The sequence below is a fragment of the Rhincodon typus genome, chromosome 29 (genome assembly GCF_021869965.1).
Source record: "Rhincodon typus isolate 14 chromosome 29, sRhiTyp1.1, whole genome shotgun sequence".
NCBI classification, from domain to species: Eukaryota; Metazoa; Chordata; class Chondrichthyes; order Orectolobiformes; family Rhincodontidae; genus Rhincodon; species Rhincodon typus.
The window spans coordinates 27596314-27621994 of NC_063360.1; the positions used below are offsets into that span (position 1 = coordinate 27596314).

At 45.0% G+C, this 25681-nt stretch overlaps 1 protein-coding gene across 1 annotated transcript in view; it reads right to left on the reverse strand.

Annotated features, from left to right (window-relative positions):
• Window positions 1-25681, reverse strand: part of LOC109921851 (transducin-like enhancer protein 4) — a 104868-nt gene that overhangs the window by 14227 nt on the left and 64960 nt on the right. The window contains exon 5 of the mRNA XM_048613926.1: window positions 7821-7883. Coding sequence (XP_048469883.1) covers window positions 7821-7883 — 63 coding nt within the window. The remainder of the gene's footprint in view (window positions 1-7820; window positions 7884-25681) is intronic.

Here is a 25681-nt window from a genome sequence, read left to right on the forward strand (position 1 = left end):
ACTAAAGAACATTTCATCTTGTTATTGATTTTCGCCAGCACACATGGTTTCAATGTCTGAATCCCATATATCTAAAAACAGTGGCCTGCCCCAAGCTAATAATTACTGCTTCTTTTTTATAATTGGTGGGATGCGAGCATCGCTGGCCGGTCAGCGTTTATTGCCCGTCCCTAGCTGCCCTAGAGAAGATGGTAGTGAACTGCTTTCTTGAACCGCTGCAGTTCACAATACCCTTAGGGAGGGAATTCCAGGATTTTGACCCAGTGACAGTGAAGGAACAGTGAAATATTTCCAAGTCAGGATGGTGAGTGGCTTAGAGGGGAACTTGCAGGTGTTGGTGTTCCCATGTATCTGCTGCCCTTGTCCTTCTCGATGGAAGTGGTCGTGGGTTTGGAAGGTGCTGCCTGAGGATCTTGGGTGAATTTCGTCCATGCCTCTTGCAGATAGTACACACTGAGTGTCAGTGGTGGAGGGAGTGGATGTTTGTAGATGTGATGCCAATCAAGCGGGCTGCTTTGACCTGGATGGTATCGAGCTTTAGTTTCGGGTGAAACCTCTGGTTTATGGCTCCTTTCCCGTCCCCTGTCCCCCTCCCCTCAAAAACAAAATCACTGTCAGTCAAAGAAAATGAACCGAATGAAGTCGCAATGATAAAGACTTCTCAAACTTGTAAAGAAAATCCAAACAGAAGCTGTTTCTTCACTATAGCTGCTTACTCATGAACACTCTCCAAGCACAAAACGGCAGTTACAGGGCCCAGATTGAGAGCACTGCAGCAAGACTAGTCCAATAAATTATCCTTCACAAGATTTTAATAGCGTGGCTTCTCATGGGTCAAACTGATTTAGTGTTTGACTACCCCCAAACCCGGTTCAATACTGCAATTAATCCTGTGCAGTTCATTAACTGAATAGTTTCATCTCTGACGCTTCCAAGTGCACTTTATGGAAGATCTATAGAAGAAGAGTTGTTATTGCCAGCAACAAATCTACACCATTTTCTTCAGCATGACAGCATGGTCTCCAGCCATCTCAACGGGACTGCCAGTGAGGTCGAGATGAGTTACAGTAAACCGTAAAGGATCAAGAACAATAAAGAAGAAACATTCCCAAAATCAAAATGGTTACAGCACAGCATGAGCCCATGGGCCCACTGTGTTTGCCTGAACTCTCTAAAGCAGTAATTCACCATGTATTAGTTCCCCACCTCCTTCTCACAGAGCAGCAGAATCTCCTTTCTCTGATAATAAACCCATTCCCTTTCGAAAGCCTCAATTGAACCTGACTCCACCACACTCCAGATCCTGACCTTTGCCGCATGAAAACATTTTTTCTTTTTCCTGTCACCATTGCTTCTTTTGCCTATTACCTTAAATCTGTGCCCTCCCGTTCTCAATCTTTACAACAGGGGGAGTAGTTTTTATCCGATTTACTCTGTCTAGACCCCTCATGATTTTGAATATCTCTTTCAACCTGCTTTTCTCAAAAAGTAAACAGTTCCAAAAACTCCCAGCTATTGACATCACTTAAGTTTCTCGTCCCTGGAACCACTGTCATGAATCTTTTCTGTACACTCTCTAAAGGCTTCACTCTCTTCTTCCTCAGTGTAGTGCCCAGAAATGGGCACAACACTCTATTTTTGGCCAAACCAAATGTTCCATTTAAGTCTAACATATCGTCCTTGCTTTTTGAAGTCGTTGCCTCCATTAAAAAAAACTCTGATACTGAATGCATTATTAACCACTCTCTCAACCTATAGTACACAAAACAACACTTTTCACTGTATCTCGATACATGCGACAAGAATAGATCAATCAATCAATTACAGCTCTAAGTCCCTCCCTCCAGCACCCCCTTTAGAATTGCACGTTTTACTATGTGCTGTATTTTCCTACTGAAATAACTCCATGGAGGCCAGAATCTTGTCCTCGAGTCACCCTTTATTTATATGTGCATAGTACATGACACTGACGCAGATAGCTCAGAGCCAGCTCCTAGAGTGAACAGAACCCCTGACACTGCTGTTTATATCTGTCAGCCAGGGCTCCCTGGTTGAACCAAATTAACAGCCCTAATTAGGGAACTCATATCCATTGAAACTCACCTTGCTGACCTCGTTCCAATCACTACTGGGCCAGAAAACCTCATAGGTACCACCACCTTCTGACAGAAGAAATTCCTCCCCATTTCAGTCCTAAGTGATGAGCCACTCATTTCTGAGATTCTGTCACCTGCTCCTAGATCTCACCAGGCTGGTGAAACATTCTGAGATAACAAGGTGTAGAGCTGGATGAACACAGCAGGCCAAGCAGCATCAGAGGAGCAGGAAGGCTGACGTTTCGGGCCTAGACCCTTCTGCAGTTCCTACTATCTCTGTCGAAACATGCTCCCTGCATCTACCCTGTTCAGCCCTAATAGGAATTATGCAGATTCAAATGAGATCACTACTCATTCTTCTAAAACCCAGAGAACTGATTTAAAAATGTAAATGCATAATGGGGATGTGATGTTGAGTTAGAGGATTGATCAGGATCTCACTGGAGGGCAAGGTGGGCTGAAAGGCCTACCTATTCCTGCTTCTACTTCTTATCTTTTTTTAAAAATGTTATGCGGTGTCCTCAAGTTGCCACAAACACAGAAGAGGGCAGGATAGCACAGCATTATCACTACCATCAAGTTGGCAGCCCAAGAGAGCCTATATACTCAGGAAAGGATGGTGAACAGGATAATTAATGGTAGTAGCATGATGGCACCCAGGTCAAGCTGGTATCTTTAGTAACTGATGTTTTGGAGCATTATCTGTAGTAGCGGAGTCTATACCCCACCATGGGATAGCACTTCCTGGGCAGGCAGAGAGTAAATTGGCGCACAAATGTACTGAAAGAGACGTACTGAGAGCTGAGAGCACTACTTAAGTTTCACAACACAACCAAAGCTAAAGATATTTCTTGCCTCCAACTAGCTGATGAGTGGAACAGGACATAACTTGATGTAGTGACAATATTGTTAAGTGGCTTGGGAACGTCCAGCTCTGTCGTTTGTGCAATCAGGCAGTGCTTCAGGGCCACAATGCTTGTTTACTGATTAAATGAACTCTGAGTGCGGTACCAGAGGACCTTCAAGCTATCAATACCTGCAGCCATGTCAAATCAACCGTGAAGGACTGTGTGCTCCCAGTTCTTAAGCAGTCTCTTTCATCATATTTGTCAACCAGCCTGTATCTGGAGCTGCAAGCAGTGTAGCATCTGTTCCTACTATTTTTTTTAAAAATCACAAGATTTGTGCTCCCATTAGGAATCGATATTTCCTAAGACTATTAAAAAGGGCAGCGCAGTGGCTCAGTGGTTAGCACTGCTGCCCAGAACGCTAGGGACCTGGATTTGATTCCACGCTTGGGGGGCTGCGCAAACTCCACACGGACATTCTCCCCATGTCTGTGTGGGTTTCCTCCGGGTGCTCCGGTTTCCTTCTGCAGTGCAAAGATGTGCTGCTTAGGTGGATTGGCCGTGGGAAATTGCCCATAGTGTCCAGGGATGGGTGGATTAGCCATGAGATATGGGGGGGGGGGGGGTCTGGGGGGGATGCTCTTTGGAGGGTCAGTGTGCGGGGTTACAGGGATTGGGGAGGGTTGGTGTGGACACAATGGGCTAAATGGCCTGCTTCCACACTGTAGGGATTCTATGATTCTATTCAAAAATTGACATTGAGAGTTAATTATCTATTACTGCCGCTTCATATATTTCATCTTCTTCCCACTGGTGTCCTTGGCCATCTACCCTTACAGAAGATGGCACTGGGTTATAGATGCAGACTCTCTGCTGGTAGCCACTCGAGTGGGCACTCTTCTGCACACACGCAGGTACGTTGGTGATGCCCACAGACTGTTGGCAAGTTAGGCACCCATCTGTGCTCGCCCACCAGCCAAACAAGCTTATTTTCCTACCGAAACCACAGAATCATCAGCAGCAGCGGGGAGCTGTATTTGCACTGTGGATGGCACACAGAGAATGGAACATGTTTTTGACTTTGTGACACACCGGGGATTAGCCTCCCTTCCACCCCCACTACCTGAGGCCATGCCTGAATTCTCCTCTGGATCCACCCCACCCCCCCCAGAGGCCAATTTGTTGACCTGTGCAAATCACTGCAGCTTCAGTCTTTATTGTCACCAGGTCTATTTACACGTTGGTTTTCATGAGAGTGTTTGCACTGTTGCTGCAGGAAGTGGTGGTTTAGGATGTTTGGACTGCACTTGTTGAAATGTGAGACCAGGTTGTTTGCATTGCATTGCTGGAACTGAGCGAGTGTGTTCAAATCTCTTGGAAAAGGACTGATGGGACTCCCTGAATAAAGATAAAGGCTTTTAGGCTAAATTCAGCAACAGGTGAAATATGTTTCAGCACTTGATCATGGTAGTTTTGTCCTCTTAAGCGTGAACCTATTCCCAGCATTATGCATGAAAAAGCCCGCACTAAGCTTCTTGTTTTCCCCATCGGAAGAAGCTGTTATAGCAGAATAAAGATAGCCAGTCTGATCGAGCTCCTCGTCACCCAGCCTGCATCGATTCTGAACATTAACTTATCGACAGATAGTTAGGAGTCATGCTCTTACATAAGAATTGCAGTTTCAGGCTTTTAAGGAAGGTTGAACTGAGCAGCATCTAAACTGACTTCATATTCAGCCCGGGTCTTTGGAGAGAAAGTGAAAATAATCACTTTGTCGCCTTTCATGACTTCAGAAGATCCCACGAGCAGCCAATCAAGTACCTTCGGTAGGGCCTGTCACTGTAGTAATGCAGAACACTGTCACGCACAACTTGCACAGCAAGCCCCCAAATACTGCAATGTGATAATGAATGCATAATCCTATTTTAATTGTTCTGTTTGAGGGATAAGTATTGGCCAGAACAGAACTCCCCTGCTCTTCTTCAAATTAGCAGTGGATTTGGCACGCTTGCCTTCCTCGGTCAGAACATTGAGTATAGGAGTTGGGACGTCATGTTGAGGTTGTATAGGACGCTGGTGAGGCCACTTTTGGAGGACCACGTACAGTTCTGGTCACCCTCGTATAGGAAGGATATTATTAAATTGGTGAGGGTGCAGAAAAGATTTACAAGGATGTTACCAGGACTAGAGGATTTGAGTTAGAAGGAGAGGCTGGATAGACTGGGACTTTTTCCACTCGAGTGGAGGAGGTTGAGGGATGACCTTACAGGAGGTATATAAAACGATGATGGGCATAGATAAGGCGAACAGGTCCTGCTGACCTAATCTATCTGATAGGAGGGTAATAAGCCAGCTCATCTTCATTACATCACTGGCGTATGAAGTTGCCAGCTTTGGTTAGGCATATTTCTGGGTGTTTTATCATGTGTGTCCAAGCAGCCTACCTGCTCCAACAGTTCATAGAATCATAGAATCCTTACAGTATGGAAGCAGGCCATTCGGCCCATTGAGTCCACTCCAATCCTCTGAACAGCATCCCACCCAGACCCAGTCCCCTACCCTATCCCTGCAACCCTGCATTCCCCATGGCTAATCCACCTAACCTGCACATCATTGGACACTACGGGCAACTTTGCGTGGCCAATCCACCTAATCTACGCATCTTTGGACTGTGGGAGGAAACCGGAGTATCCAGTGGAAATGCACACAGACACGAGGAGAACTTACGAACTACACTGACAGTCACCTATAGCTGGAAGGGAATCCGAGTCCCTTGCACTGTGAAGCAGGAATGCTAACCACTGAGTCACCATGTCACCCTCTCCCCTAAATCCAATCAAGGTGGTAATAACAAAAGAAAGCTCTCTTTTAATTTTACTTGTGGATTTGCTCACTGCAGCGTCCAGGAGATTACAACATGTATAAATCCAACAAACTCCAGGACAACCCTGAAGAGTTGGCAAGCTGCTCATGTGAGCTAAGCCCTGGGAAAAAGCTCTTCTGCAGCAAAGCAGCTGACGCTAAATGGGTTGCGGATTCTTCATTCTCCCCAAAGCTGTCGGTGTGCAAAGAGTTAATTTTTCACAGCAGTTCGGGAATCCATGTGTTTATTACCCCAGCTGCAGCGTTACTCATAAACATCACTTGTTTCCAAAGAAAACGTGGTCTGTGTAGCCACTTTCTGCCCAGCAGGTCTGAGTCGATTCAGGAGTAGTCCATATCTCTGCTGCCTGAGCATGTCACACACATCACTGAGTTTCGAATTAAAATACACCAGACTCAATCTCAGCACCCCACCCCTGCCAGTACTAACATAAACCCCTGTGGTGAATCTGACAAAAGTGTAGCCAACTGTTACACAAATTCACACATAATCCCCTGGCATTGCCCTGAGGCTGAACATTAGTTATTATGGGAACAACTGCTGAGTGGGAGTTATTGCCCACGTTCGCCATTTTGTGACTTTGCCAGTTGTTTTACCGAGAAAATGAGAGAACAAAGAGTGCGCAACACAAAAATTACAACACTGCCAAAAGGGGACAAGAAGTCAAAGCTTTTCCACCCTGCATTCATCAGGGTCGGCATGCAAGAAACCAAACTTATATTGGGAACAAACGATGTATACAGCACAAGAGGAGGGGGCTGAGTGGATGGACTATCGCTGATCTAATCAACTAAACAGCACCCTCCTCCTTTACTGCATAAATTGTTGTTCCCTTCCTAAGTTTGGTTTCTTGTGTCCCAGTCCTGATGAGTGCAAAATGAAAAAAAATAAACTTGTGGACGCCTTTTCTCTTTTTAACAATGTTTAGGCTCAGTATTTCAAAGGGATTATTTAATTAATTCACTACTTCCAGAATAAACAGTGGTTGCGGTGTCTTTTCATTATTGGTCAGAAGTGACGTGACACCAGGTTATAGCCCAACAGGTTTATCTGAAATCTCAAACTTTCGGAGTGCTGCTCCTTCGTCAGGTGTCGTGTGACTTCTGACCTTATGAACTCCAGTCCAACACTGGCACCTCCACATCATGGCTTTCATTAAGGTGACAAAGCAAAAAGTGTTCTAAAACTTGACAGGATCAAATTTGATACCATCTTACCATGCTATACAGTTGGCATTATAGAGAGTCTGTAGAGGTAGATATCAATCAATCAATCTGAGAGAGTCGTTTTTTTTTTTTTTTATTCATGGGACGATGGTGTTGCTGGCTAGGCTAGCATTCACTGATCATTCCTAACTGCCTAGAGGGTCAGTTAAGAGTTAACCACATTGCTGTGTGTCAGGAATCACATGTAGGCCAGACCAAGTAAGGATGGCCAATTTCCTTCCCTAAAGGACACTAGTGAAGCAGATGGGTTTTTCCAACAATCGACAATGGTCATCATCAGGCTCTCAAATCTAGATTTTTATTCAATTCAAATTATACCATCTGGCATGGCAGGATTCGAACCCGGGTCTCCAAAACATTACCTAGATCTCTGGATTAACAGTCCACTAGCCATCACCTCCCCTTACTGGTAAGGTCTTTGTATCTTTTCTGGTAAAAATTAGGCACTGATGGAGGAACCCATCAGAACCTTACACCTTAAAGCGTACTTCACGTTATTTGAGGGCCCAGAGCCTGTGGGTTTAGTATTTATCAGTGATTAAGAGTCTCTACTATGTTTAAACATTTTTTTAAATGGGATTTGCTCTTCGTGCTTCTGGAATGTTTTTTTGCAGGGTGACTTTACACCTTGCAAACAAACAGGCTTTCAAAATAAACAGCAAATAGCATTTTGAGTGGAACGGTCTCATGGTATATTTAGAAGATGCCTCATTGGCCAACTTTCCCTAAATAAATTTATATTAGTTACCAACAAGAAAAGACTTACCTCTTGAGAGAGGAAAGGTATAATTTGTGCACAAATTGTGCTCAGTCTCTTCACAATTTCTGCCTGCAACAACAAAAGAGGAGATATTGTAATGTTTGGCCTTACTGCAGATTAATTATAAGATGATCATACACCGTCAACATTAACAACAGGATCAGTCTCCAGCCTGTGAACCTAACTCTCATCATCATCGCCAGGCAGCATCAGAGGAGCAGGAAAGCTGACGTTTTGGGTCGGGACGCTTCTTTTCTGAAGAAGGGTCCTGACCCAAAACGTCAGCTTTCCTGCTCCTCTCATGTTGCCTGGTCTGCTGTGTTCATCCAGCTCCACAATTGTTATCTCTGGCTCCAGCATCAGCAGTTCTTACTATCTCTCATCATCATGACTTCGTCTTTCTTAGTGCCCCAACTTACAGTCATAGAGTTGTACAGAGTGGAAACAGACCCTTCTGTCCAATTCAACCATGCTGACTAGATATCCTTAATTAATCCAGTCCCACTTGCCAGCATTTGGCCTATATCCCTTTAAATCCTTCTTATACATATACACAAGCAAATGCCTTTTAAATGTTGTAACTGTACCAGCCTCCACCACTTCCTCTGGCAACTCATTCCATACACCCTCTGCATGAAAATGTTGCCTCTTAGGCCCCTTTTATATAATTCCCCTCTCATCTTAAACCTATGCCCTCTAGTTTTGGATTCCCACATCCTGGGGAGAAGACCTTGTCTATTCACCCTATCCATGCCCCTCATGATCTTATAAACCTCTATAAGGTCACCCCTCAGCCTCCGGTGCTCCGGGGAAAACAGCCCCAGTCTATTCAGCCTCTCCCTGTAGCTCAAACGTATTACTAAGAGGGAGGAACAGTACAAGCTCAGAATTAGCCAGACTATGAAACAGGGCCTATTTATATGTATTAACTCGATTAAGCTATTTCATAGAATCTAAACATTTACATTATTTTAAATCACTGTTTAGTCCCCAGCTGAAGCATTGTACCCACATCTAGACACCACAATTTTGCACGTTCTTAGAGAAGGTGCAGATTTCCTACAATGGTGTTGGGGATGATGAACTTCCATCAGGTGGAAGTGTTAATAGAAGCTGCAATAGTGTTTCCTAGAGCAGAGAGGTTTATGAGAGATTTAATAGTTGGTAGGGTTTAGATAGGGAAGAATTGGATAGGGAGAAACAGTTTCCACTAGCAGCAGAGTCAGTAAGCAGAAGACACAAGCTTAAAATCACTGGCACATGAAGAGGAGCACAATTTTCTTACTGCAACAAATTGTTGTTATGTGAAATTCACTGCCTGAAAATATGACAGAGTTAGAGTTAATAGAAAATCAGCTGGCACACTGCATTCAGTTCTGGGCAGCACATTTTAGGATAGATGTGAAGATATCAGTAATAGAGCAGGAAAAAAATTACAAAGATAGATCCTGGAATGAGAAACTTCATTGCATTGATAAATTGGAGAAGTTGAAGGGAAAGATGAGAGGAGATTTGATAGAGGTGTTTAAAATCATGAGGGTTCTGAACCAAGGAGATAGAGAGAGACTGTTCTTACTGTTGGAAAGATAAAGAAACGAGAGGACACAGATTTAAAGATATGGCAACATCTGTGTAGAGACATCACAGTCAAAGTTTCAGGTCCGGTGACCCTTCCCCTGAACTGGACCCGAAACGTTAACTCTGATTTTTTCTTCACAGATGCTGCCAGACCTACTGAGCTTTTCCAGCAACTTCTGATTTTGTTCCTGATTTACAGTATCTGCAGTTATTGCAGTTTTTACACAGATTTGAAGGTAATTGGCAAGAGAAACTACAGAGACCAGAGGAAAACCTTTTCTATGCATTGGGTTCTTAGAATGGAGAATGCACTGCTTGAGAGAGTGCTGGGGGCAAGTTCAAATGAGGCATTTGAGGGGGAATTGGATCATTATCTAAAACAGAAGAATATGCAAGTTTCTGAGAATGAAGCTAAATAGTCTCTTTCTGCACTGTAACTGTCCTGTGATTCTGTGAACTAAAGGGGAATTGAGAAAATATTGACAAGGCAGTAAAAGGTATGAGTCACATTCTCAAGCTGAGTTGCAAAACCAATCTGTACACTTGCTGCCAAACCAGCCAACCAAATACCACAATAGTGGGCTCCAAACTAACAACATGTCATGGCAACATATTCTCTCCTATACTGCAACCTGATTTGTCATTACTGGACCAATGCTAAAGCAGGGTATTTTGACAATCATACAGCTGCTTAACCTTGTATTAAACTGGAGGCTTATCCCCATAGACTAACAGCAAGAGAGCATTATACACATCCAAACAACGATGGAAACCTTCTGGTTCATTTAGCCTGTCCTACAGACTTTCCCCATCCGAAAGCATACCATCTTCTGGGAGAGGCACAAAACTAGATTTTCAAAGACATCCAACTTGGCAATCAAAACAGCTCCAGGGGATCAGTCTGGTCCTGAATTCATTGACGTGCTTTCCTTTACTAAGGGATGAAGCCAGCCTGGTCAGAAACAGTCACAGCTCTCCTTTGGGAATCACACAGACCCAGAGACACGGCTTTTATTACAGAATACTGCGTGCAGCATGGTGTTGGAGGGTTTTCATGAGGGTGAATAAACAGAGTGCAACTTCATGAACACCGCCTCTACTTTCAGCTGCGCAACGGGTGGAAAGCTGATCGATCTTGCCAAGCATTGCAACACAATAAACTAATGTGTAAATGCTAGCATGGATCACTTGGGCCGAACAGCCTGTTTTTGCCACTGGAAACACTTTATGGTCTGAACCGTACCAGAAATCCAACTGCCAGTTTTGTTGGACGGTTTCTCTCTCTGCAGGCTAGTGCCAGAAAACTTGCTATCATTCCCAACTCTGCCCCATTACCTTTGCTCCACGTCCCCTTGGTGCCCAACTTGTCCAACTGTCCCATTCGCCACTGCCTGACGTCCTGGGATTCCTGGCACCGGCGCCATCTTGAAAAGCTCCTGGTACACCAGGTCAAGCACTGTCAGTCCACAGCCACCCTGCACAGTTAGTGACCTTTGCCCTGGATGTGGTAGGTCAGAGGGAAATCGGTAAGAGTCTTTGCAGACTGGGACCCATGGGTCAGGTGGGTGGGTTGGTGCAGAGGAAGGATGTTCTCTTCTGCCAGGACTGGCAGAGGAAGCCACGACACAAAACCCTGTCAATCTGGCCCAAGGTCGGGCAGGATGCTCTTCAGAGCGTCAGTGCCGACTCAATGGGCCAAACAGCCTCTTTCCGCAATGTAGGGATTCATAGAAGTGAGCGGACCGGAGAGGTGCCATGATGCAGTGAGGCTGGTACATGCTGGATGCCAAGGTCAGCAGGCATGCAGTGTGCACAGTCACTGCCCATGGAGCATGCCAGGAGATACTAGTGACTGGTGCCCAAGATACAGCACTGGAGGAGCAAGCTCTGTGCTGGAAGCACCAGCGTTCCCGCACTGATTTTTATGTCAGGAATTCTCTGTGCCTAATTTTACCTGTCGCATGGGAAACTGTATAGCAATGGTGCAATATTAATTAATAATGAGTCATAATCCATGTAAACAGGGCATTACCTGCACACGAGCGAGAATTCTGTCTCACTGCTTGATACTGGCAAACAGGAGTATTTGCTCTCTGCATTGAGAAGGTCCTTGCTGGACGTCTCACCTAATTTTACCATGGCCCGCGTCATTTAGGGACTGAGAAGATGCCAGCCTGTGTATTATGAGCGGGAACTATGCTAATAGATCTGGGTCATCAAAAGGGAGGAGATTAATGGTCATAAAACAGGAGGCGAGTGTAACACTCTAGGCAGAAAGTCATTTGCAAGTGACAAGCTGCATGCATTATTAACAAGGCATGCCTCGGGCTGTAACATTCTCCTGAGTTTTGTCGCTTGCTCAAGCCTCATTCCTAGATGGCAGCTGAACTGCTCAAGTGTGTCCCTCAGTGTTAACATGCTCTCACTGATTCTCTGTATTAGCATGTGTGATTGTATCGTTGAGGTGGAAATTGGAGGGATAAAAAGGTTGGAAAACAAATGTCATTCCTCCAATTCACGATAAAGCTACACTGTAATATTTCAAATGACAACAAGTAGTCAATAATAGGTGCGGGTACATCAATGTAATTCAGGCTGTCACACTTCCAATAGCCTCTCTGCTCCTATGATGCTGCTTGGCCTGCTGTGTTCATCCAGCCCTGCACCTTGTTGTCTGGTATATTTGGTACCTGAGCAAATGGGGAAGTGGTAACTGTTGCTTTGTTAAATCAGCAAGGAGCTTTTCCAATTGCCCAATGACCAAAAATGGCACACACAATGACAGTGAGCTACAACAACAAGGGCTTGCACTTATATGGCCTTGAACGTAACAAAAAAATCCCCAATGTGCTTCACAAGACCAGTCATTAAATGGAGCTTTGATGCTGACAACACATTGACAAATTTCAGGCCAGGTGGTTGACATTTTGAACAAACAGGTCAGGTTTTAAAGTGACATCTCTGTGGGAAGCAGAAGGATGGAGCTCTGTGTGTGTGTGTGTGTGTGTGTGTGTGGATATGTCTGTGTGGTTCTGTGTGTGGGTGTGTGGGATTCCAGAGCTTGCAGCTTAAGATACCATGGCCAGAGGTGAGATGAGTCTATTCAGGGACGTGGAGAAGGCTAGAATCAGAGCAGGTTGTATATCTCCATGCGGGGTGTTGTGGGACTGAAGAATATTACAGAGCTTGGGAGGGGACAGACCACAGAAGGATTTGAAAACGCTTATCCTTCTTTTCAAATGTCTACAGATAAGAAAGCTCCATTCTGAACTGCGGATGCCAAGGTGCCCATTTTCAGTGACCAGATTCGATAGGAAAAAGGTCCATTGAAGAAAATTGGAGGACCATCTACCAGCTGATGTGGCACTTGGTGGAGTTGGTGGAGAGAAGGTAAAACAACGGTGGGGCAGGATTGCATTGCGCTAGCACTGATTCCTCTCCTACAGCTCGAATGAGACAGTCAGAACGGTGTAGAGGGCTGTGTTTATATCGCAAACTCTCTGTCTTGGCAGCTGATCTTATTTGTATGTGCACACTGGGATCACTCACAGAGCTTCTTTATCAATAACAACCCAATGTTTTGTACCATAGTCATTCACATGAGGGCAGGACATGAGGGCAGGGGAACAGAGATCTCCTGAGAGTAATTAGAGTACAAAGACTGCACTCTGATCACAGTGATCATAAACAGGTGACACCAAGCTCCTGAATAGGTCTGACTCATTTACATGAAGCTCTGGCTTTGCACTGGACATCCCCACAGCTAACGAGCGCATTACTCTAGTTTATGCTAGACTGAGTATCCCAGTTTCTTTTTATTGATATATTTCCAAGCTCTGTTTTTTTTGCTTCTGAATGAAAAAAATTCAGTAAGTGCACTTCACATTCCATTCCCAGGCTGTTTGATCTATTCATTGAGCATTCCAATTAAATCTAATAACCTTTATCACAGTGGGCATGGATTGGCTGAAGTGGCCTTGAGCATATGCTGGAAACAACAGTGCACACATCAGGCTGATGGGGCAAGTGTACTGCACTGTCAGAGGTTCCACCTTCGAGACAAAACCCTAAATGCAGAATAAGCTTGCCCTCTCAGGTGGGCACCAAAGATCTTCTCAAAAGCGAGTAAGGGAGATTCCTTCCCCCAACCCCACCCACACATCCTGGGGCAATATCTGCCCCCTGATCAGCATTACACAAAGAAACAAGGTTACCTGGTGTTCAGTGCATTGCTCTTTGTGGGAATTGATGCAATGATTGGGATAAAGAGAAAAGACCACTCAACATTTAGTCCTTAAACAATATTGTTAAAACAGATTACCCATCATTGCTCAAAGAAAAAAAAACAAACTCTGCAGATCTGAAATAAAAATAAAACAGAGAACGCCTTTGGAGAACTCCACAGATCTGACAGCATCTGTGGACAGCGCAACAGAGTTAATGTTTTGAGTCCGATGTGACTCTTCCTCTGAATTATTATTCATTTCCACAGTGGAGTCATAATGGACTTGAAATGCCAACTCTGTCTCTCTGTCTCTCTCCACAGATACTGCCAGGCCTGTGGAGCTTCTCCAGGACTGTTGCTGCTGCTAAGCTTGCTGTGTGCAAATTAGCCGCGCTGTTTCCCGCAGTACACTGTACTTTAAAAATACATCCTTGGCTGTAAAGTGCTCTGAGACATTCTGGGGGTGGTGGTGAGGAGGATTGTGAGAGAGGCTCTATATAAATGCAACTCCATTTTTTGTTGTTTTTGCTAACTTTTCATTACAACAGGACACCGCAAAACACATTACAGCCAGTGGAACACATTTTTGATTTGGTTTGATTTATTGTTGTCACATGTACCTAAGTACAGTGAAAAGTTCTGTTTTGCCAGCATTACAGGCAGATCATAACACACAGGTCAGACAGATCATAGGGAGTTTAGGCAGAACGAGGCATTTAGGCTGCAGAGGGGGTGCACGAAAGCAAGATCAACATTAGATTTGAAATTAGAGAAGTCTATTCAGCAATCTAATGACAGCAGGGAAGGAGCTTTTCTTGAACCTGTTCGAGTGTCCTTATGATTGTGATGCAGGAAACACTACAGCAAACTCCAGCACTGTACAGAAGCAAAGAACTTTTAACACAGTTATGGACTATTTTTCAGACTTGGCCAATATTCTGATGAAAGGTGGTTTCCCCAGTTGGCAGGTCGCTGATTTCCGCCATGCCATCAAGAGACAGTGGCATGTGCAGTTGGTTGCTGAGCCCTGGCCTACACCGGTTTTTTTTTTCCATTTAAGCCAATTTCCTTCCTTCTCCTGCCAACTTTCTGCTTTGTCCTCAGTCACGGTAAGGTTCTCATTCATCTCTCTCCGCAATGTGAAGTGCTGGTGCCACTCAAAAACGCCCCCTTTCCACAGGCCCACTCCACACATTTTCCCACAGCCCTAATCTACAATCTCAGGCCTTATAAGTCGATATAATGTAGCAGCTGCCATGGTAAACTCGATAAGCCACCAGGGCCCAGGCTTTGGTCTAACACATGCTTTACAAGGCAAGCGGGCTGCGAACAGTTCACCGTTCAGGAGCGAGAGCCAAAAGTGAGCAAATTACAAACAAGAAATGGATGCAGCAGCAAAAACAAGGTATACCTCCCATAAACATTTTAACCTTGACTGAAAGACTGACACCCTTACATCAAGTGAGGAAATAAAGAGACCACACAATGTCTCTTGTTAAAGGCCTCATATCAACTTCCGGCTGTTTTGAGGCATCAATGCAATTAGAACTAGCGAGGCTGTTGTCATGGCAATGCTATCTACAGGACATGACATGACATGCTGCTGCTGTGAGCTAACTGCAGTTCTGCTTTCCCAACTCAACTAGTTAGCTATAGGCAGGGAAACTCATGGGAAGCAGGGCAGGGAATAGGTGGTGGGGGAGGGGCTGGGAGGCTGAGTTTAAAATCATAAACATTTCATTAGCGAGTTGCCCAAGAGACCCCCAATGCTTTCCACGATTAAATAAATGATTTCCAAATGTGATGTCAAACAAGCCCGCTCCAAACCCTTGGGCATCTGAGCCAGTAAAACAGGGAGTAAATTAAACTGAAAGACCCTGCAAAATGCATGCCACTTGGGACCAACAAGGTCTGATCCTGGAAAAGGTTAAAAATAAAAAAAACAGTAAATGCAGTTGCAGATGGTGGACCTGTTGGGCTCATGGCCAAGTTTCAGGGCTGGAGTTTCTGATCACCTTTATGGTCAAGTTGCTGTGAACCGGTTCAAAGTAACGCCATTCTGTAAGTTGATGCTTTAAAGTCCAAAATATCCAACCAAGGATTGAATCCGTTAGGGATTGACTGGATCCCTTGCTCATCAACCCCAACACCCCAGCATCCCCACTGAGAGAGTGGGTAGCATTCTTAATATTGGGCGGATGTCAATGATCTATTCACAAGAGCCAACCCTCCAGAATTGGCCTGGAGTTTCCAAAATTGGCTTAGAGTCTCCAGGATTGATTTGGAGTCTCCAGGAATTGACAGTCAATCTCCAAGACAGTGATGTGTGTGACCTTTCAGAAAAATGACAGGGATATTAAAGCACACTGTCATTTTTGGTCATTTTATTTTAACATTTCTCTTCACCAGATATGAAAATATTGAAAATGGGGGGAACTAAAAGATTGCTGTTTGACAACCAAGCATCACCCGGTTTTGTCTTGCTCTTCGATTGGCTTAGGAAGGCAGTGCATCATGGTGATGGATGTGTTGGCTGAACAATGGCTGGAGCATGCTGGGATGGGGGTGCTGTGAGAGTCATGTGATTACAGCATTGTGGCTCAGTGGTTAGCCCTGCTGCCTCGCAGCACGAGGGACCTGCGTTTCATTCCACCCTCGGGCAACTGTCTGTGTGGAGTTTGCACGTTCTCCCCGTGTCTGCGTGGGTTTCCTCCGTGTGCTCCGGTTTCCTCCTGCAGTCCAAATATGCGCAGGTTAGGTGGATTGGCCATTATTAAATTGCCCCATAGTGCGGGAAATGCAGAAATAGGGTAGTGGGGGGATGGGTCTGGGTGGAATGCTCTTCAGAGAGCAGTGTGGACTTGATGAGCCGAATGGTTTGCTCCCACACTGGAGGGATTCTATGGTTAAAATGGCCACTGCACTTGCCCATAACTAGTCCATCGCTTCCCAAGGAATTAGCCATGTCCCATACTGCCTAACACTTGCCAACTCAGTAACATGTAAACACTTTCTGTTTCCTGGAATATGGCAATTTTCAGTGCTGTCCTTTCAATAGCTGACTATTGACCGCCTTCTCTCTGTCATATGAACAATCCTCCATTTCATTGATCTATAATCAGACTATTCCTCTCATTCTTTGTTCTGTTAAAACCAACAGTGGCAAGCAGGGCTTTACCTGTCCCATTTCCGGAACATCAGGATCACTGACTGGATGGGTCACCATCTCATAGACGGGGACAAGTTCAGAGCAAGGGGAGAGAGGGAAGGGAAATGCGAGGCTACATTCGCCCTCCTTTGCTGAGGTAATAATATACAAACTAAACAAAGCTATAACAGCAACATTCCTTCTAATTGACTGTCCGTGGAAATACAGACAGGAGACAAGTCATTAAGATTCACACCATAATTAAACCTTGTTACACATGCACTCCAATTAGGGCTTATCCTGCTGCCACTGTGTTTATCGCCCGTACAAGAGCAATTGCTTCTTTAAAAAAACACACATTTTCTAGCGGAGGAGGGGAGAAAATTTCCCGTCATGCAAGGTGATCCGAGCTGTAGAAAGGAATTAAGAGTGATGGCAGTGGGGAAGTGGAGGGGGGTGTGCTGGGTGGAGGTCGGGGAAAATAAAGGTCTATTAAACAAAAGATGAATGAGAAAATTAGCACTGACCCACAGCAAGTCGTTAAGATACCTCAGTGAGCATTATTTGCCATTATACAGATCGATGGGTCAGGCTGCAGCAGTGATCTGTCACAAATGTACACACGCTTCAGTAGCACATGAAAATTGTGTTCTCCTTCATTGTTTGTCACTGGGCACTTTGCCAGCTTCATTCCACTGGCGGCGTGCCTGCTTTTTGATGTGCACATATATTCAGCCTGATTGATAGAGCAATGCGGCAGAACAAATTATGGCCATGAAATCGGTCCAGAGAGCTGGGAGCAGTTCCTGTCCCACCGAGACTTCCATTTATTTGTATTGTGATAGCAGCGTCAGCAAGGTCACTGGCAGCCAATTCCCAGAAAACAGCCAGCCAAAGCTATTTACCCAGAAAAGCTCCCTTCTTTTAATTCCCCAGAAAATCAATACTTCCCCACGGCCTTCGGGGTCAGGCTCAGAGCCAGAGGCAATTGGCCAATGACACAGCAATACTGGCCAGGCTGGAGAGGGAGGCGACGGAGGGAGGTGTGGGGAGAGGCAGGGTGACGGTGACAAAAGCCAGCATTTCCACAACTCCTCGTACCAACCTCAATGCATCCCAAAAATTCCTTACAGCAATCAAAGGACTTTTTCGGAGTGCAACCACTGACATAACATGCACAGCATCACACTCACAACAACAGTGGCCAGATGGCTCAGTGGTTAGCACTGCTGCCTCACAGCACCAGGGACAAGAGTTTGATTCCAACCTCAGGGGACTGTCTGTGTGGAGTGTGCATGTTCTCCCTGTGTCTGCATGGGTTTCCTCTCACAGTCCTGAGATGTGCAGGTTAGGTGGATTGGCCATGCTAAGTTGTCCAGGGATGTGCAGCCTGGATGGGGTGGGTCTGGTGGGATGCTCTCTAAAAGGTGGGCATGTGCTGAATTGCCTACTTCCACACTGTTGGGGGATTCTGTGAACAGACCATTCATCTCATTTAGTGAGGAAAGGTTAGGCTGTTGTAGAATAGGGAAGGAGAAGGGGTAATAAATGATTTTTTTTTTAAAACAGCTTCAGGAGGCCACTGTGCTAGCAACAGGAGAAGCCGGCAGCATTGCAGTAATGTCACTGCCCAGATTAAAGGTCTGGGGACCTGAGTTCAAATGCCATCCCAACAATTAGTGGGATTGAAATTCAACGAATAAAATCGAGAATTGAAAGTTAGTCTCAGTGATTGAGACCTTGAAACAATTCTTGGACAAACCCAGCTGGTTCACTAAAGCTACCCTTACCTGGTCTGGCCCAGATATGACTCCAGATTCACAGCACTGTGGCTGACTCCCAACTGCCCTCTGAAACGGTCTAAAGAACCAATCAGAACAAGGATGAGGATTGGGCAACAAATGTTGCCAGCATCACCCACATCCCATGAACAAATAAAATGTTAAAATAAGCTCAGCAATGCTCTCCACCAGTTAACTTTCCAGCTGGTGCCATTCTCCATCAGATGGAGAGCCAGCAATGGCTGGGGGGCAATCCCAAGACCTCCTAAAATGTCGCCCCCCTGCTGCTCACAAAGAGTAGGACAGCAGGTGGGTGTCTTTATTCATTTCCAGCAATGAGTTCCGAGTGCCTTAAGTCAAGTGCAGACGGTAAAAATGAAAGCGTCTCTTTTCTACCGATTACACGCTGGCCCTTCCCACAGGAGGAAACTGCTTCCACCACTCTCCCCAATTCAGTTTTCAGTCAGAGACAGTCATCAATGGTAGCTGGACCATGTCAGCTGGAGAACCTATCTCCACTGAGTGCTGTCGGTCATGCCCTCTGTAAAAGTGCCTTCACTTGAAGCCATTTATTATCACATTGATTTGAGAGTGCCGAGTGAGGTCACTACCCTCAAAAAAAATCATTATTTTACATTTTTGATCTAATGCTTCAGGGCTGCAGTGGCAAACTCCTCCATTTAGAATTTATAACGAGTTGGGGATTATGTACGGTGTAATGGAAATTCAATATGTAAAGAGCTTGGCATGCAATATGATTGCAGCTTGCATCCTGGGCTTAGAATGCAAATTATCAAGACAGTCATTGCAATGTCTGTTTCAACTTGCCAAATGGCTACAGTGAGTTGAAGCATACAATAGGCTATGAGAGCCAGGCACCACACTCCGACATTCTGGGATTCTATTTTATGATTTGATCTTGCCATCAATGTAGCCCCCTGCTTCATTCCATGAGATGCAGGTTCTTGCTAAGATATCAGCAGATCGCTTCAGCTTCCCCAACTGGCTATTATCAAAGGTGGACCTTGATAGGGAAATGTTAGGAGACTACCTGGCATTGTGTGGGATCATCCTAACCCAACCTCATCCCAACATCCAACATCCGACTAGCTCCTTTGTAATACAGAGCCGAGAGTTAGGGGTTTCCGGTTGGCTTTTCCTTATCATTACTGAGGGGTGCCGGGGCCAGTTATCAAAGCATATTGTCACCCTGGCCAAGGTCAGGGTGAACCACGGGGAGAACCTGGGACCTTTTGATTTGAACAGTTTCATTTCCTACTAGATTGATGGGAAGATACTAAATCAAAGTATCCAGAATATCAGAGTGCAGCATCTGGCTCTCATAGCACATTGTATGCTTCAACTCAACATTTGGCAAGTTGAAACATGCATTACAATGACTGTCTTGATAATTTGCATTCTAACTCCAGGTTGCATATTATCACACTGTATGTTAATGTTTATGATCACAGCCACAGGGAGAGATAATTAACCAGTCTTACCTGCTCTTTACCCTGGTTGTAAGAGGATAACAATGCCACTGGCATGCAACGTGCAGGGATTTTACAAAAGTATTCTTGGAATGCAAGTATTGCTGGCTAGGCCTGCATTTATTGCCCATCTGTAATTTCCCTAGAGAAAGTGATGGTGACTTGGTGAGACCACATCTAGAATATTGTGGGCGGTTTTGGTCTCCTTTTCTGAGGAAGGATGCTCTTGCTCTTGAGGGAGTGCAGCGAAGGTTTACCAGGCTGATTCCGGGGATGGTAGGCTGGTCTGACGTGTGAGGAGAGATTGACTAGGTTAGGATTGTTTTCGCTGGAGTTCAGATGAATGAGTGGAGAATCTCATAGAGGCTTACAAAATTCTAACAGGGCTGGACAGGGTAGATGCAGAGAGGATGTTCCCGATGGTTGGTGTGATCAGAACCATGGGTCACAGCCTGAGGATTTGGGGTAGACCATTTAGGACGGAGATGAGGAGACATTCCTCCATCCAAAGAGTGGCGAGTCTGTGGAATTTATTACCACAGGAAGTAGTTGATCCCAAAACATTGAATGTATTCAAGAGGCAACTAGGTATAGCACTTGGGACAAATGGGATCAAAGGTTATGGAGAGAAAGCAGAATTAGGTTATTGAGTTGGACAATCAGCCATGATTGTGAAGAATGGCAGAACAGGCTCGAAGGGCTGAATGGCCTCCTCCTGCGCCTATCTTCCATGTTTCTACATTTCTATGTCGCCTTTTTTAACTGCTGGTCCATTGACTTGTAGCTGTGTAAGTGGCTTTCAGAGGGCTGTTCTTTCTTTTCTCATTTATTCATAGGATGTGGGCATCACTGGCTAGGCCAGCATTTATTGTCCAACCCTAATTTCCCAGAGGAGTGTAAAGAGTCAACCACATTGTAGTGGGTCTGGAGTCACACGTGGGCCACACCAGGTAAGGATGGCAAGTTTGCCAAATTAATTCCTGGGTTGGCGGAACTGACACACAAGCAGCGACTGAGTCGGTTAGAATTGCGCTCACTGGAGTTTAGAACAATGAGCTTGGGGGAGTCAGGGAGGAGCTCATAGAAATCTATAAAATTCTAGAAGGACTGAACAGGTTAGATACAGGAAGGATGTTCCCAATGGTGGGAGAGTCCAGAACCAGGGTCATATTTTAAGGATAAAGGGGTAAACCTTTTAGGATTAGGATGAGGAGAAATTTCTTCACCCAGAGCGTGGTGAGCCTGTGGAATTCACTGCCACAGAAAGTGGCTGAGGCCAAAACATTAAGTGCTTTCAAGAATGAGGTAGATATTGCTCTTGTGGCTAAAGGAATCAAGGGATATAGGTGGGGGGGAGGGGATTAAGGTATTGAGCTCAACGATCAGCCATGTTCATATTGAATGACAGAGCAGGCTCGAGGGGCTGAATGGCCTCCTTCTGCTCCTATCTTCCAAGTTTCTTTGTTTCTGTTTCTTTTCCTAAAGGACATTAGTGAACCAGATGGGGTTTTCTGACAATCAGCAATGGTTTCATGGTCGTCACTAGGCTCCTAATTCCAGTTTTTAATTGAATTCAAGTTACTCGACTATACACTGTTGGTCAGGGTCACATGGAGACCATTCCAGGCAAGTTTGGTTAATTACCCCCCCGAAGAATATCGGAGAACCAGATGGATTTTATGAAAAATCTGGTTGTTTCAGAACCATTTTCATGAAACGTGCGCCTTATTAGTAAACTGAATTTAAATTCTCTCAATGGCTGTGGTGGGATTTGAACTCATGTCTCCTGAACATTAGCCTCAGCTCTGCATTTAGCAGTTCAGTAGCATTGAGCTGTAATTAATTGCAATGATGAGGAATCTCACACACTGGCAGAAAGCTCTGCATGATTCCTTAGAGGAAGGTGAGCTGAATAAAGCGTCGAATAGGTCCGAAGTGGCCACAGGTGGGTCTGCTGCAGGATCGAAGGCACTGACTGACACAGAGATGGTGGCTTCTAATAATGCACGCAGGGGCAAGCCTATGATCACACTGGGGGGGATGGAGGAGGTGCAGTCGGTTGTCCAATATCAGCACCCCGCTTTCCCAACTACAGTCCCTCGATCTGACACTGCATTTTCGACAAGGGATTCTCCAGAAGGATGACAAGGAAACCCAACAGGTTTTGCTTGTCACTGATGGTTGACTCCCAGAAGTATTGGTCAAGAAGGGCGCATGAACCACCTGATGAAGGAGCTCAATTGTCAAAGAAGGCAATCCGTGAAACATCCCACCCGGACTTAACTCAGGCCAGAGGCAGGGTCAACACCTGGTACCCGGACTTAACTCAGGCCAGAGACAGGGTCAATACCTGGCACCTTCTTGATTGTTTGAATGCCCCCAAACAGTTTTGGGAAGGCATTCAATTCCACTCATTAAAACCGTGCTACCAACCACCCTGGCTCACCTACTGTGGTACCCACAATGTAGACCGCTCCCCCTTTCACACATTGTAAAAGGAACAGATCTTCACAGCAGCGGTCCTGTATGAAGCGTGCCATTGGGATCCAGCAGCACAAGTTCCCAGAGTCATGGAATAGCACCTTAAGTTACCAGGCCTGCCTCCCCTCCACCCAGAAACCCCATGTGTGATAGAATTGAGAATAACCACAGCGGTCCTCTCCCTCTGTCATCAGTACATATAAAAGAACTGTTAAAGGGTATCAGACAGGCTAAAATGCACCATTTGTTCTACACTCATTTGCTCTGTTCTAAAACATCATGTTTCACACTGAATTATGTATATAGCTGTTCTGTGCCTACCAAGTCTCTTCAAGTCATCATAGTCTATCTGTTGACGTATTTCGGCTGGCTTGTCTGTTCAAAGCAGGCTAATAGGAAGGGGGATGGGTGTCCACAAGATTGTGGAATAGGAAATGGGTTCTTGCATTTAGTCATGCTGCCTAGCTGACTCAGAATGTGATAAGTAATCAGGGTAGCAATTAGGGTTGTTTTGAATATAAAATATGATTTCTGTGGTTCTAAATATTACAAACAGAAGGTTCAGTGGTGAGTCAAGAGATTCTCTCACCTTATTAATTCCATCTTAAACAACCTCTATCTGCTGCTTTGCCCGTCTCCCTCAATTACTTTATGACTGTGCTCCCCATAACTCTGGACAGAGTCCACTTGCTGGTTTGCAGATCAGCTGCACAACTTTACATTTTTAAGACTCATTTTAAAGCCAAGAAAACCCAGAGTCTTTTCCCCCTCTTCTCCCCCATGTCGATCCCTGCCAAAGCTACTGAGGCTATAAGAACCTTTCATACTTTATTGTGTTAATGGTCTCTCACATACCAAAAAACTCTCACTTGAGCTGCCAGGGTAACTGGTGAGTGAAAGGACTGTTGGATTTACTGGAAGGTGGAAATAGTATTTCAGAGCAAGACCCCTCCTATATTAGATCAGGAAATACTCAACTCACATCAGTATTTCACCTCCAGGGTAGGAGAGTCCAAAGCTAGAGGGTATAGGTTTAAGATGAGAGGGCAGAGATTTAAAAGGGACCTCAGGGGCAACTTTTTCATGCAGAGGGTGGTACGTGTATGGAATGAGCTGCTAGAGAAAGTGGTGAAGGCTGGTACAACTGCAACATTTAAAAGACATCTGGATGAATACATGAGTAGGAAGGGTTTTGAAGTATACTAGCCAAATGCTGGCTAATGGAACTAAATCAGTTCAGGATATCTGGTCGTTATTGACGAGTTGGACCAAAGGGTCTGTTTCCATGCTGTATAGGTTTATGACTCTGTGAAGTTTTTTTTAGTTGTCATTCAGTTGGGAACTCTCTTACCTCTGAACCAAAACATTCAGAGTTCAATCTCTACTCCAGATGTTGAGCTGAAGTAATTAAGACCAATGCTCCAGTATGTTACTGAAGGAATGTTGTTCCATCAGAGGTATCAACTTTCAGATGAGACGTTAATGAGACATAGAAGATCACAGTGTGCTTCTTCAAAGAAAAGCAGAGAAATTTCCAATCCCCAGACCATATACGTCCCTCAATCAAGATCACAAAGAGAGATTATCTGGTATTTACCAGACAACTGTTTGTGGGAACGTACTGGCTGCAAACTGGCTTACACATTTCCACCGCGACAATTGTGACTACACTTGGAAAGGTGCACTATTGGCTGTCAAGTATTTCAGTACAACCTCAGGTCCTGCTAAGTGCAAGGTAAATATATGTCTTTCTTGCCGATAATTCAAAGTTACAAGATTAGGAGAGCAAGAACTGCAGATGCTGGAGTCAGAGTCAATACAGTGTGAAGCTGGAGGAACACAGCAGGTCAGGCAGCATCAGGGGAGCAGGAGAGTCAACGTTTCGGGCCTGGACCCTTCATCAGTCCTGACTGATGTGACAAACGTCGACTCTCCTGCTCCGCTGATGCTGCCTGACCTCCAGCTCCAAACTGTATTGACTACAAGATCGGGATTTTTGATTTACCGTATGTTGCACTGCACTGGGTTAGCTTCAGAGGAATTAAACTCTCCTGCTGTCAGAAGCTTTCCTCAGTGGTTTCTTCTTTCTCCAAACAGAGCGCTCACCATTCAATTACTTTGACTGGTATCACGTCTTGTTTTGCTGCCTAACGTGTTTCTATATAAAGTACCGCCTCACTGACGTAGCTCCAGATCAGACTTTTTGGGAGGGGGTTGTGCTATCTAAATGTAGTTCTGAACAGGAGTTGTCTTATGAAGTGACTGAAAGATAAAACAACTGATAGAACAAAAAAACTAACTTCAACCAACTGCAGCTTCAGTTGCCTTTTATGTGCAGTACCATCAGAAAAAAATAGTACATCGATTACAAATTGCATCAGTGTTTTAGGTGTTCCCTTAGACCTAGGAAACTCTAGAATGTCATTCCATGAATAACTTAAGATGTCAAGTTTTTACAGGAGCTTTTAAGCTTTACTCATGTATCAAATGAATTGCTATATCTTTAACATGACTGGCACATACTGTAGGGGGTTGGAGGACAGTATAAGTCAGGCACCCTTGGGATCTCAGTTCAAATCGAGCTCCGACTCATAAGGAAATCCTCCAAGCCTGGTGACTATCAGGATCCTACTTGTAGGAGTGGACAGTCTGAAGCTTGTTGCTTGCACAATGCTAGCTGCTTAGGGCAGCACAGTGGCTCAGTGGTCAGCACTCCTACCTCACAACGCATGGGACCTGGGTTCAATCCCAGCCTCAAACAACTGTCTATGCAGAGTTTGCATGTTCTCCCCGTGTCTGTGTGGGTGTGCTCCAGTTTCTGCCCACAGTCCAAAAATGCATGGGTTGTGTGGATTGGCCATGCTAAATTGCCCATTGTGTCCCAAGATGTGCACATTAGGTGGATTAGCCATGGGAAATTGAGGGTTACAGGGTTAGGATGCAGAGGGGGTGAGTCTAAGTGGGATGCTCTTCAGAAAATTATAGAACAGTACAGGCCCTTCAGCCCTCGATGTTGCACCAATCTGAAGCCCATCTAAACTAAACTATTCCATTATCATCCATATGTTTTTTAAATGCCCTTAAAGTGGGCGAGTCTACTATTTTTGCAGGCAGGGCATTCCACGCCCTTACTACTCTCTGAGTAAAGAACCTACCTCTGACAT